Source organism: Epinephelus lanceolatus, chromosome 8 (assembly GCF_041903045.1).
Source record: "Epinephelus lanceolatus isolate andai-2023 chromosome 8, ASM4190304v1, whole genome shotgun sequence".
Classification (NCBI taxonomy): domain Eukaryota; kingdom Metazoa; phylum Chordata; class Actinopteri; order Perciformes; family Serranidae; genus Epinephelus; species Epinephelus lanceolatus.
Genome location: NC_135741.1, coordinates 26991946 through 27005907, shown reverse-complemented (window position 1 = coordinate 27005907; position 13962 = coordinate 26991946). Strand labels below are relative to the sequence as shown.

General features: G+C 40.1%; 1 protein-coding gene across 4 annotated transcripts in view; it reads right to left on the bottom strand.

The window, feature by feature from the left end:
- Positions 1 to 13962, bottom strand: part of clstn1 (calsyntenin 1) — a 49558-nt gene that overhangs the window by 15501 nt on the left and 20095 nt on the right. Inside the window, exons 3-11 of one of the 4 annotated variants that reach the window (XM_033628384.2) lie at positions 9326 to 9355; positions 7575 to 7770; positions 5534 to 5742; positions 4577 to 4726; positions 4113 to 4298; positions 3756 to 4004; positions 700 to 821; positions 411 to 573; positions 32 to 82 (exon numbers count right to left, since the gene is read on the bottom strand). In XM_033628384.2, the coding sequence (XP_033484275.2) occupies positions 32 to 82; positions 411 to 573; positions 700 to 821; positions 3756 to 4004; positions 4113 to 4298; positions 4577 to 4726; positions 5534 to 5742; positions 7575 to 7770; positions 9326 to 9355 (1356 nt within the window). The remainder of the gene's footprint in view (positions 1 to 31; positions 83 to 410; positions 574 to 699; positions 822 to 3755; positions 4005 to 4112; positions 4299 to 4576; positions 4727 to 5533; positions 5743 to 7574; positions 7771 to 9325; positions 9356 to 13962) is intronic. The other 3 variants (XM_033628385.2, XM_033628386.2, XM_033628387.2) reach the window with 3 other exon arrangements.

Below are 13962 nucleotides of genomic sequence, written 5' to 3'. Positions count from 1 at the left end.
ATTTGAGGAGTAAGGGAAAGATTTGAGCAACCTGGGGTGGGCTCAGAGACTGACTCAGTGTCATTGTCATGTCCTGAGTTGTCTGTAAAGGATAGAAACAAGAGAGCAGGGAGAGACAGGGAGGAAGGTTCAGGATCTGTAGTAGAGATTCAGATGCTAAATACGAGGAGCACCATTTGAGAATCTAACAAAGAGTTAATAAAATAACATGCACACTACATATTTTATAATCAGGTAACACTGAAGCATCTTTTTATTAAAATATTAAAGAAATCATAGACAAGAGAGATTTCTGTCTTTCTTTGTGATGTATCTGCGCCTCAGATTTGTAAATTAATATATTTTTGTTACAAGAAAAATATGGCTCATAATATTATAGCAATTCTCCAAATATGTACTCAAGAGTTTACCTTGCCAGCAGGCACCAATGGTGAGCTGAGTCTCGATCTTGGAGGAGTGCAGTGGGTAGTCCTCTGTGACCAGGAAGGGCTCAAAGGTGGTTCCATCCACAAACAGAGACACGGTGGGGAACTCCACATTCAGCACATAGTGATGCCACTCTTTGTCACACACCTGCAAAGAACACAACAGAGCAAACGAAAAGCTAAGACTGGGACTGTAACTACATTTATTTTTGGTTAAATATCATGAAACACAGACTCTCTAATCTCTCTACATAAAGTTTTAGAGGCAGCTGACCTGGTCGAGTTTCCAGTGAAACTCTGCTGGTTTGTAATTCTCTGCCTCTGATGGATCTTGGCGGAGGAGGAGGATCAGCCGGCAGTTGTGGACGTACAGCGAGTAGTGGTGTCTGTTCATGTCTGCAGCGGAGAATATCAGAGGGGGGATTAAGATATGAAACTGTAGCTCTAAAACTTAAGTGTAAATAAGATGAGACAGAACTTTAATAATCCTGAACAAACTTCTTGTGCCAGACATTGGTAAAAGACTACAGCAACACAGGAATATAAACTAGGGCTGGGCGGTGACTGGTACTTAAACGAAACATCTACAACATGAGATTTTTGATAAATAATCATCAGTCATCTGGATATAGTGACTAAGTGGGTAAAGGCAAATGATAAAACAGTCTGGTAAGTTCAGAAAATTATATCACTTATGTAATGCAGCCTTGAAAATCAGGAGAAGACAACACTTACAATATGATATCCAAAATCTAGTCTTATATTACAATATCAATATAACATCAATATATTGCCCAGGCCTAAAGGAAACAGTACATAGAGTAATAAATGCAGAGTGTGCGTGGAGTAAAGCTAACACAAGTACCTAACAGAATAAGAGTAAAAGTAACATCAACCTAGTAAAAAAGGGAAACTCGATTATATTTTAATCAATAATCCAACACAAGACTGAAAAGGCGACAATTTCTGGTGTTAACGATTCTTAAAAACTTAACTGCTGAAACTTCCACAGCAGCAAAAAAAAAAGCAACTACGGCACAATCACATAATAAAACATAATAAAGACAAATCTTATGGAGCCTATGGCATTAATATGTTATATTTACTGATGACTACACCAAGGAGGGCGGTAAATTACTTGTAAACATCAAAACTTACAAGCACAAGCTTGTCACCATGTGCCTTATGATTAAACAAATAACAGATTACTGCTGGGATTTGTCATTGGCCCATGACAATTTTACCCATGGAGCTTTTTCCTCTTATAATTTTCAAACATGCCTAAACAGGATTTCACAGAAATAAAAAAAAGACCACTATTAACAAATGTACTGTTCTTTCATCTGGGAATGCAACCATAGCTCTTTAGCTGTTTCAAGCAACACAACTCAAAGAGTCAAGATTCATTTGTATATGTAATCTTCATACCAAACAGCAACTGACTGTTAAGCCTTGAAGGTTCAAAAGTTTATATTACAGTACCTTTCTCAATATGCATCTATAGACTTAGTCCATTGCAATATCTAATAAAAATCAGTCATATGATGTCATGTGCTGTAGTTAGAGAACATCAGGTTATAGCTGCATATAATTCAAATTAAATGTGGATTGTTATCATCCATGAACAGACCTCAATGGTTGCATCTTCCTCTCATTTGATTAGGATTATCAACAACAGGCCACCCATTTAGTAATATAGTGGCATATCATGTTTCAGAAATAAGATTCTGGACTCCGGCCTGATCATATTTTGGGAAAATTGCAGCACATTATCCATACTAAGGGACAACCATGGCTGGAGAAACATCCCTGCCTCAGGCGAAGCTCGAGACATTGCTAAAGCAGAATTAATTGGAGACACAGGAAACAAGGAAAATATAAAAGAAGAAGTCATGGCGACAGTGACAGCCCCTGCTGGACGGAGCCATGATAAACAGCCATTAAATAAAAAAATTAAAAAAAATAAATGAATATGTAACCAACAGAATAAATTGATACTGAACATAATAGCTTCACACAAAACCTAATGTCCGTGCGTCACAGTTTGTGTTTAACACTGAGCTTCAGTATTGAGAATTCAAAACTAAAATGTAGAGGAAATGACCTGAATGCAAGACATTTATGTGAAACAGACACTGCTCTGAATGGAGGTCATGAATGGTGCTGAGATCATGTGTATGGGAGCTTCCTGTCCAGGCTGCAGCCGTCCTGATGTAATCCGTCTTATATAAGCAGTCAAACAGAAGCTGATGAACTGCCTCTCGCTGACCACGGCAGAGACTTTACAGTCAATAAGACCAAGACGCTTGTGACCAAAATTTACAACTAGTGACAAAAATGGAAAGGTCAGCGAGCAGCCGGCAGAGGTGAGAAAGTTTCCATGTTAAGCCAGCTGAGCAGTAACACTGATTATAGCCTGAAGTAGCAAAGTTGTTTTTATTAGCAGCATATTTTCAGACACCATATGTGCAGGAGTAATGAGTCTGCCAAGAAGAGTTAACGCAGGTTTAGAAAGTAGAAACCGGATATTTTAATGGAATACAGGGTGCTGAATTTGTGATGTCACATTTGTATGGTCCAAGTTTCACTTTTTTTTTTTTTGCGGCTTCAGTGCATTTCTGGCATTTATGTCCAACAGCCCAATGAGTAATTTTTAACTGTATAAATGAATAGCAGGTATACACACATAAAAGTTTAGAGTTTGAAAAACTCAACAAAAAATAAATAAAAAAGGCGTCCGTGCAGACCTTTTGTTCAGCAGCGCTTTACAAATATTACTCATGTAAACACTCTCTCCTAAACAACACCAAAAACAAAAATATCTTGTGCTTGGCGTAGTTGTCATGTAGCAATATTCTTTGTATTAGAAAACCTGCAAATCAGTGTGGAAGTGAGCTGTTTTTTATCTATATTACTGTGGGTTGGCTGCCCTTTTGTTTTATGCCTTTAACAACATATTGTACACTGCACATTTTGTACCTATATATCTCCATATTCTTAATGTAATTTTCTTCTTTTCTATATTTTTGTTTCACCAATTAACCTGCATGTCTTTGGATTGTAGGAGGAAGCTGGAAATCCCCCTGAGAAAACCCACGCTGACACGGGCAGAACATGCAAACTCCACACAGGAGGGCTCCCCCACCCTGGGTTCGAACCAGGAACCCTCTTGCTGTGAGGTGACAATGCTAACCACTGTACCACCGTGCCTAAAAACCAATCAACTCATAAAACAATTCACTTAAAAGTCAAACTGGAGTTTTGACGCAGTCCAGATGCGGCTAACATCTTTCAAACAATTCCCCCTCCTCTCTTTTCCAGAGACATTACCTGTCTTGTCAGAGTTGCAGAGAATAGTCTCCTTGTCGTGGGCCCCGGGGCCGTGTCTCATCCACACAGAGATGGTGAAGGGCTCCTTCAGGCTGGTGGTCACCATGCCATCAGGAACCTTGATTGCCTGGGTGCCATTGAACTCAAACACCTGGTCACTGTCGTGCCCGTTATCGGTGGGCAGCCCTACTGTCCAGTTGGCGGAGCTGCTGGGTGCAGGCAGAAGCTCCACAGTGCCTGAGCTGGCTCCTAGAAAACAATCAAAGAGGACAAAGGCAATTATGTTGGGCACTTGGATTTAGAAAAAAGGCATGAATGCACTGCTGACGATAATCGTTTCCATTGGAGCTTACTTACCACACAGCTTGTGCAGGGACTTCTCAGAGTAGGTGTCACGGTCGCAACCCTTTCCAATGTGGTTGGTTTCCAGTTCAACGTTGGCTCGAATGGACGTGATTGGCTCATCACAGGTCTCCAAGTGCATGCTAGGGAAAAGGGCCAGGCTACCTGTGCCAGGCTCATACTCGATCCTTTTATTGAAGCCTGAAAGACGAAGCAGGAGAGAGGAAAGAATGAAAACATGTCTTTCACCACGTTAGCGGTCGATACGGCAGCTGTCAATAGTAATTACTCATTAAGAAGTGCTTTGGTTCATTCAAACATGATAAAAGGCTTTGTGGCTTAAAGGAGTTAAATAACTTTTTTGACAATGGCAGCCTGTTTGTGGACTCTGCGTCGTTGGGTTGCTTTTGTTGAACACAGAGACACACCTAAACAGTGGTGGTTGGCGTGCTACAGTGAGTAGAGGAGAGCTTTGATACCTTGCCAGCTGGGTCTGCAGGTGGGCTTGACACTGATCTTGACCAGAACATCCTCGGAGGCACGGTTCTTTCCACAGTCGTAGGCGGTCACAGTCAGCTTGTACATGCGCTCTTTGCCGTAGCTCAGTTTCTCTGTGTTCTTGATGAAGCCTGAGTCAAGCAGGAAGAAAGGGAGAGTGTGCCAGGGCCGCTCTTTGTTAAATTTCAAAAGCTGCAGCTGTGCTAGAAAACTCATAGAAACCTTCTGAGCTGATAAGCAGCACGCCAAATCTAAGTATTTTCAAATATTCTAAAAAGCTGCCAAATAGAAATCTTTGTTAAAAGGCCCAAAAGTGACTCACTGTCAAGCCGAACTAAATGCACATTATATTAACAGACATCTCTCTAGACCACATCGTACCATTGACTTGCATCGTTTTCGTTAAGATGCTATACTGAGAGTTCATTTCCAAGCTAATGTGCACACAGATTCTAATTAGCATGCAAGTGATTAAAAGAAAGTGATGGAATTTGTTCGTCTATGATCTGATCTCATCTTTTTCTTCCACCTCAAACACTAATTAGCTGTTACAGTTGAACACCTTCGCCAACATTATGCATCTTCACACTGATTGTTCTCTTCATATTATCACCTGTCTGCATTTCCTTTTCATCCGAGCCAGGCGTCACATCAGCCGAGCCTGGATATCGCTGTCTTTTTTACTGGATCTTTAATTTTGTTTTACAAGACACAAAGATTAATAATCTTACGGCCCGACACGAATGACCAACTCTGGTGACATTTCAAGGAGACCGTCATCGTCTCACAAGGCAACAAGCTGCCTTGAATCCTAAATGGCAGTCGTGCGTTTGCACAGATCAATGTGATGTGTGTCAATAAAATCGTGGCTCTTTGGCATGCACCGCAGCTTTTCCCCAACATGCACTAACACACGGTTGCCAGGTGTAGGTTCTTACCATCTTTGTCCACAGTGAAGGGCACATCGGGGGTGACAATCTCGTAGTTGCAGATTTGGCTGAACTGGAAAGAGCAGTCGGCGTCCACTGCTTCCACCTTCAGGATGCTGTCGTACTTCTTCCCCTCGATAACGGTGGCTTTGTAGGACTTCTCCTTGAACACTGGTGAATATTCATTGATGTCGTTCACCTGGATGTGGACGGTGGCTCTGAAAGAAGACATGCTTGAGTTAGGACACTGTCAGCTGGGGATGTTTAAAGACACAGCTTACTCAAAGCAAAAATATTTGTCACACTTTATGACGATGATGACATGAGTTCTGGTCCATTTATGTTCATGCTGACTTATTACAAACAACAGGGAAATAAACAAGTCAGATGAACTCACAGGTGACTCACTGATTTAATGGATTTTGGTGACTGTCATTCTGCATCATCAGAACTTCATGGACACTTCGGGAGAAATCAATTTCTGGTGACTGAAAGCAAGTCGGCTCTGTGGCGTCTTACATTTCATTTATTGTCTCTGGTGGTCACACAATGCTCACTAACAAATACTTGATTATACGCATTCTTAGTCAAGACTACAGATGGACCTCATTGGGGCTGCAACTAATGAAACTTTTCATTATTGATTAGTCTATTTTCTCCATTTATCATTTTGTCTAGAAAATGTCTGTTATGTCCTACAGCCGAAGGTGAAGTCTTCAAATGTCTTCTTGCGTTTTACAGTCAAAAACCCAAAGACAGTCATTATACTTTGATGTATGAGAAAGAAAAGCATCAAATTCTCACATTTGAGAAGCTGGAAACAACAAATGTTTTGCTTAAAGAAAATGACTGAAACAATTAATCTTTTCTGTCAATCGGCTCATAATATAATCGTTGCAGCTCTCACTTCTCCTTTTTATGGCCTCTCTGTCATAAATGATGACAAATAGGTAGAAACAGGAAAGAAAAGACGTCTTACACTCTTCCTTACATACACTGAGCGAGCAAACTATGGCAGATGGAGCACAAAAAATTGTCCTGATACACTGCAAGCTATGTTGCGGCGTGAGAATAGGTTAAGATTTGTCTTACGGTGGTGTTTTATTAAGTTTTAATCATTTCCTCAACTTTGTAAATGAGTCTTTCTTCATCCATGACTGGAGGAGAAATGAAAACGTCAAGGACATCAGCACAGATTTTGACTATAGACTGTATATAAATCCTTATATCTTGTACATAACTGCATATTATTATATACAATTTATGATTTTGACCAATGAAAATATGTTGTTGGAGAGGCAAGTGTGTGAAACTTTGCAAAAATAGAGCCAGAGCATGCTTTTTTTTTTTTTTTTTAAAAACAAGCAACACGAAGCGTAGCCTGTTTTGTGATGCATGCATTACTGGAAAAACTGAAACAATCTAATGTTCCCATGTTTGCACCACATCCAGTTAAGAATAGGTGTTAACACTGTCATATAACAGGGAAGAGTTACTGTGTTGTCACCATAATTCATTTATTTTTTGATGGGAATCTGTCAAAGCACATTAATTAGAGCACAAGCTCCTCACACCTCTGTTGAACCTCGTTTTCACTCTGATTGATGAGGGCAAATTTCTACACTAGTCCTGATGTGCACTCATGTTCGCAAATGATCTTGGATAATTATATAGACTCCTTTGGATATCACTCACTTGACAATTCATACAATCAGCAGCAGGATTTAATTACAGCTTAGGTTTTGAATTCATGATAAAACTCACATATCTACTATAATACAGTCCTGTGATTGGTCTCTGTTGCATTTGCCCAGTGGTTTGATTTTGCTGTGTGAGTTCATATGAACCACATCAAATGGGTTTGGTGCGAAAGCACCTGAAATGATTCTACGTAAATATGAGAGGGCACGTTTTAATTTTAGCTTTCAATCGATGGGTATTTCATTATGATATCTTGTGAGGTGAATATATGAATGACAAACGTTCAAGACAAAATAAAACTCAGGGTTCAAATCAGGTCCAGACACTGAACTGGCAGACGCTGACTCACTTGTGGGATTTCTTCATGTTGGCACCATCAGGACCCTCTCCACAGTCATAGGCTTGGATGGTGAAGGTGTGCTCCTTCTGCAGCTCGCAGTCCAGCTTGTCTTTGGCCCTGATGACCCCCTCACCAGTGGACTTGTCCAGGACCACTGCCTCGAAGGGGACATTCTGCCCATGGATCCTGAAGCCGCAAATCTCACCTGAACACGTCAAGAGCCAAAAGAGAATTTGCTCAGAATAACTGACGTTAGACAGGCAATTTCATTGTTCAGATGAAAAATTATGTTAACGACGAAACCATAAAGTCACGCAAAACAAAAAAACAAAACCAAAGATCAGCCACAGGTTTTGGGTGCCAGGGAGTTGTAGATTGGGGTGGGTGGTGTCTGTGGAGGAAGCTCAAAAGCACTGTCATATGGGTGAGTACTTGGAGGGGGAGTTGGGAGAGGGTGTGGGACATTTAGTATCATAGAAGACGGAGTGTCTTTTCCAAGCCACTTGAAAACATTGCATCCAGTCATGCAGGCAGAAACTGAAAAGATGTGGACAGGCATTTCAGAGGGGTACTTAGGATATTAGAAATTAAATTCATGAAACCAAGCCCAAAAAGTAAGTACACAGAGAACAGTATTTGAAGTGAAGATCATTTATCTCTGTAATGAATACAAATTACAGCCTATCGCATGATAGAAACAATAATTAACAGAATTAAAAGAAATGAAATTGAAATCTTTACAAGAGCATGAAAGCATTGCGATAAGCACCAATTCAGTCATCAAAACCCGAAAAGGTCTGTGAAAGAAAAATAAACCTCAGACAAATACCTCCAAACGTTTTTTTTTTTTTTTTTTTTTTTTTTAAATCAAAGAAAGTCTTCCTGTGTAATTTCACCTCTCACCCAAAACTACTGCAAAATGATTAAAAATAAAATGAAATCATAATCAACAGTATTCAAACAAAAAAGTACTGGATGAGAACTGGGGTTAGAAATATCAACTTGCTTGACATCCACATCAAATGACAACTGCAGCCATGCTAATGGTAGAGATTAGTGGTGGAGAATTAACTCAAGAGATCCACTGAGGCAAAGATGCAACAACAGAAACTTTGTAGCAGAGAGAGTTTGCATTAGTTAACAATCTCAGCAGCTTTCAGTTGAAGACTTAAATGTCAGAAAAGTCCACAGGAGTCACTGTACCTGCATATATCTGATAGGTCACAGAGAGGCACCACAAATGTGGATGACGCCTTTCAGACGCTGATCTTTAATCCTCTTTAAATACCAATTCTAGTGTCAATTTCTGCTCCAATTTCCATGGGTGTGGGTTGTGAAATCATTTCATGTGTTCTTTCAGATTTTACTTTATCATTATGTGTCAAAAATTGGCTTTTCCTTCTATTATTTTTTTAATTGAAAGGATTAGATTGGATAAAATGGCAGCAAAGTGACTGAAAACTCCTGTCTTAAAGCAGCTTTCTGTTTCCTGGTGACAGCTGAAAAACTGTTAGGGTCTGCAAACTGCAATGGATGTCTCATGCACAGATATTTCTAAGTACAGTCAGCCCCACATCACACTTTTCATCCAGCTGTTGGAGGTCCAAAAAACTGAGGGTGAGAAAAACATAAAATCGAGAAAACCAAATAGGAAGATTACAGAGCATGGCGGGAGTTTCTGTGTGTGGATGCTGTTTTTTTGCGTTAGTGGGTTAATAGTAACAACTAAGCACAAGGCAGAAGAAAGAGCCCAAGATCACCTTCTTCAGTGAGGGTCACCTCAAAACTCTCTACAAGGAAGGGAGAGAAGATAAACCCAGATCAGTTAAAAGAAAAGTCAGAATCTCAGAGAAAACACACAGAGGACAGGAAGGAAACATACTCTCTATAAGCTTAGAAATCCACCAACAGAAAATATTCAGTTTCTCACAAGCAAAGAGTCTTCTGCCAGTTGAAAGAAAGGAGAGATTAAAACATTTATGAAAAGCCGGTTGTGTTGAAGTGTTTGCAGTTTTATTAATGGCTCAGCAGCTCCTTGTAGAAGAAACAACTAGCGAAAGTGACAGAACATCCAATTACAAGCAACAGAAATAGCACTTTTAATGTCAGCATGTTTTTGGTGATTCTGAAGAGTCTGTCCTTCATTTTACTTGTCTTAACACTGAGAGTGTTTATCCTGGGTTGACTGCTTTGGCCCGGCATGGGGTTACCTATTGCCACACACCAAAGTCCATTCTCATTTACATTTTTAACACGTACAGTGTTTACATATTTACATATTCAACAGTTACGTTCTGAAATCCACGTGATCCACTCTTGACACTTTTCTACACTCTACACTCTGTAAGTTAATTTATGTTTTGTGGCTGTCGAAAGAAGTTTGCCTTCAGAAGTTTAAGCCAGATAACCCTGAAGTTTAAGGACAAAGATCATAGTTTGGGTTAAAATGAAAATATTTCTTCCAGAAGGCTAACTTATCCTGTGTGCTGTTTTATGTGTGTTAGTGGAGTCAGTTTAAAGTAATCTTTAGGGCACTTAACCGGTTACAATCATTTGTGTTGTTTTTACCTTTCAAAGCCAAAAGTAAAAAAAAGAAAAGGGTGGCAGCTTCTTCTGTAAAGACTGTGTTAAATGGGCAGATGATATGATCTCATATCAATTGCAGGTCCCAGAACTGGACTGAATCAAAGTTATATCATGGCAGACTTCGTGATATCAGCAAAACTGGTATCATTGTCCAAAGAATAGCTATAATATCACATCATGATGAAACTAGTGATTTAGACCCCTATCTTAAAGCTGTTTTTTTCTGTTACTCCCATTATTGCCTTTCTCCTAAACAGTGATGAAGAACACCAAGTGGAAATGCTAAATGTTGAGCTTTCATTAAAACAAAATTATTACTGTTGTATTATAGTCTTGGGCAGTACCACGGTATTAAGGTATACCAGGGTATGTAGAAATCCAGATGTTAAGATTTTTCAATACCAGACGCTCATTTTTCTATTAAACTCATACATTTATTGAGGATGTACCGATACAGTGCATATCACGTGCCACCAAAGGTCAGTCTCTACAGGTAGAAGGGGCTGCTGAGCTGGCAAACATGGTGACCACAAATGGTGGGGATAACATTACAGGACTGTCAACAAACCTGGCAACAGAAGGGAGAGACCACAGGAAAAACTGTGGTGAAGTAGGGGTTTATTTAGACCAAACAAGAGTTGGTGATATTGGAACAGTGGACCAAGGTAGGTAGTGCCTCACACAAATACCGTCATATACCGTACACCCTGCTGAAATTTTAGACAGTATGAAGGTATGAAAAGTCCGGCACAGTGCTCACTCCACATAAAATGCACCGCCTGGGCTACATTACATTACTTCCAGAAAACTTCACAGAAAACAATGAGGGTAAAACAGCATCACTATCATTTTTAACCTAATATTGTCTGGTCTACCTCAGCTAACAAAAAAAGCATGTCGTTCACAACTGAGGCTATTTTGTAAAAGATATCGAAAGCCTTATCTTCACTTCACCTATTCAACTGACTTTAGCAATTTAGAGAAGAGACACTTGACTGTCCTGAACCACAGAAACTTGCTTTGTTTATGGACTCACAGCAGTGCGCCACAACAGAATAAATATAGGGGAAACAATAAAATTGACATTTGGGGTTACTTTTGGCAATTAAAAAAAGACTGGCCTGTACAAAGGTTTGTTTATTTATAGGGGAAACATTAACTGCACATACATTTTCTGGAAAATTAGATTAATTCACTCTGATAATAGTTAAAAATGCACACAAAATAAGAAGCAATTTGGGAGTACAAATAAACAAAATAATGAAGTCCCTTCCTGCTTGGCTGTTTGTTTAAAAGCCCCGTCAGGGCCTCCTGTGTGTTGGACCTGGTCATTTTGTTTTCACCTACTAAACAATTAGAAATGGATTTCACATTAGGGACCGCTGTTCAGGGCCAGTCATGCAGTGGGAGTTGTGAGCCTCCCTGTTCACCACAGCTCTAATGACCAGCTAACACCAGCGCTTCAGAAATTCCTCAGCGTTTCACTGGTCACTCACTCCGGCCTCTCGGTTCAGCTCAACTAAGGCAGTCACAATGACTGATAAGTATTGATTTTACAGGCTTGACCTGCTGAGGTCATTAAATGCCTGGCACTAAATAAATACAGTGAATTAGAATCCAAGAATATTAATTGGCTAATAGATCAATGTGTATATCCTCTGGCATTCATTTGCTGGATCTGTGTTGCAGAAACAAAATGGCTAATGCTCCTACATGAACCAAATAACCCATATCTGGTGGGTAAATGCTCCCTGCTTTGTGTTCCTCGCTTGTTTTAGAGCACAGTCATCCATGAACACTGAGCTCATTTTCAAGTTTGCAAGAGGGCTTTGGTTTCAGCTATTTCAGCTCCAATCAGCCTGAATGAACTCACCATAAAGAGACGACACAATTAAAGCTAGCCCCACAGCACATCACTCTAATACACGTACAAACTCATACAGCAGATCCTCATTTGTTCTAAATATTCACATATTCACACTAATCTGACTTGTGAGCCTGTGATGGGGTTCCTCTGACCTGTGGGTCAGCTTTACAGTGAACCTTGTTTGTTGGCACAGATGGAGCGACTAGAAGGAGGCTGACACAACAGAGCCGGTCACCCCTGATGCCACGTGAAGCCAGATTGCTTGCTCTGTCTCGAGAGAGAGCTAGTTCACAGGGACAAGCAGTTCATTCGCAAAGCTCAGCTCATCAAAAAGGGAGCCCCAGCTGAAAGAAACGGGAGCACCAAGTACTGTATTCAACGCTAATTTACTGTGAAAGGAGACAAACATCATGCGGAGAACAGGCATATTATTCAACTCCCTGCCCTTCAGAAATTATGGGCCTCTTGCTGTAACTGCGCACCTCAAAAATGGTGTGCTGCCAGGCCGATGAGTTTTTGAGAACAAATTTCACATAACTTTGTAAGGAATATTACATTTGGCATCACGTGGATGTTAAAGCCTCACTTGTTAAATCAAAGAAGTAATGGGAGATTTTAAAAAATGGTCATATCAAGTGAAGCAAGAGCGCTATGTGTGTGAGCGGACAAAAGATCATGTGATGTGAAATGGTAGGAAATCATTTCCAGCGCTGTGGTGCTTTGAATCCTGGCCAGAGTCAATCCTGGTGTGATTAAAAAACCCCAGAGCGAGTGCGGCCTTGGTATATAAAGCACACTAATTGTGGCTCTCCACTGGGAGGGGGAAAGAAAACCCAAAACATGAAAGAGTATTTTGATCTGAATATCAAAAGGGCCAATCTGGAGGATATGGTAGCCAGCTGTATGTCAATATGACAGGCATGTCATAAAAATCAAATGTGCAAAATACCACTGGGTCATATAGACCGCTACCAGGGGTGCATTCAATGATTATTCGACAATAGGCAAAGATATTCTCTCCCTACTACTACTGAGTGAAGGTTTAAATTCGTATTAAACATATAATCTCAAATATGGCCACATCACAGAGAGATTGAAACACCCTGAAGAGTGAATCTTCATATATTACCCATGACATACTGATAATTGCTACAAGGCTTTTGTTCAGTATGTATTACAAACCAAATGACTCTTTGAACTAATCCTATTACATTTGGAAAAGAAAATACATAGCTTAAATTAGGTGAAACATAATGTTCTCAGTGCCACTGTGCTTAACAAAGCCAACACGATGGAACAGGCAACATGCTGTCTGTCCCTCATACCCCCAAACTAAAACATTCAGGCACGCTACAATAAGCTAGCTCGTTGCAGAAGATCCTCTGATAACCTACAGGTCTGGAGTGGGAGCCACTTTGGTTTTGCTCTGAATTATGAGGGGGGTGGTATGTTGCATCTGCTACATGACAGTAGGTAACATGAATACAGGGAATACTTCAAATATGTCAACTCATTTACACCGACTTCGCCTCAGTGTGTAAATCGGTGGAACTAGACGAAAACAAGGAGCAACACACACGCCACAAGCTAACATTATCCCTACAGTATTTAGGCAGCCATATCTCATTAATTCAGACAGGGCAAAAGAAATGACAGCGGCGACTGGTAACGTTACATTTATGCCTAACTTATACCTTTTGTAATCAAAAATGATCTAAAGCTCAATCCTGAGCTTGTTCAATAAATCGTTTTCTAATAAATTATAAACATAGCAATTTCTGATTATACCATATCAATATTGGGTTTACAATAATAGCTTCTGGTTAGGTCTCACCCATTTCCTGTTTAAGCCACACCCACGTACAGTTCAAACTCCGCCCAATCCGAGTAGAGATGCGGATACAGATAAATTAGTTGGTTGAACAAATACAGATATAGATGGTG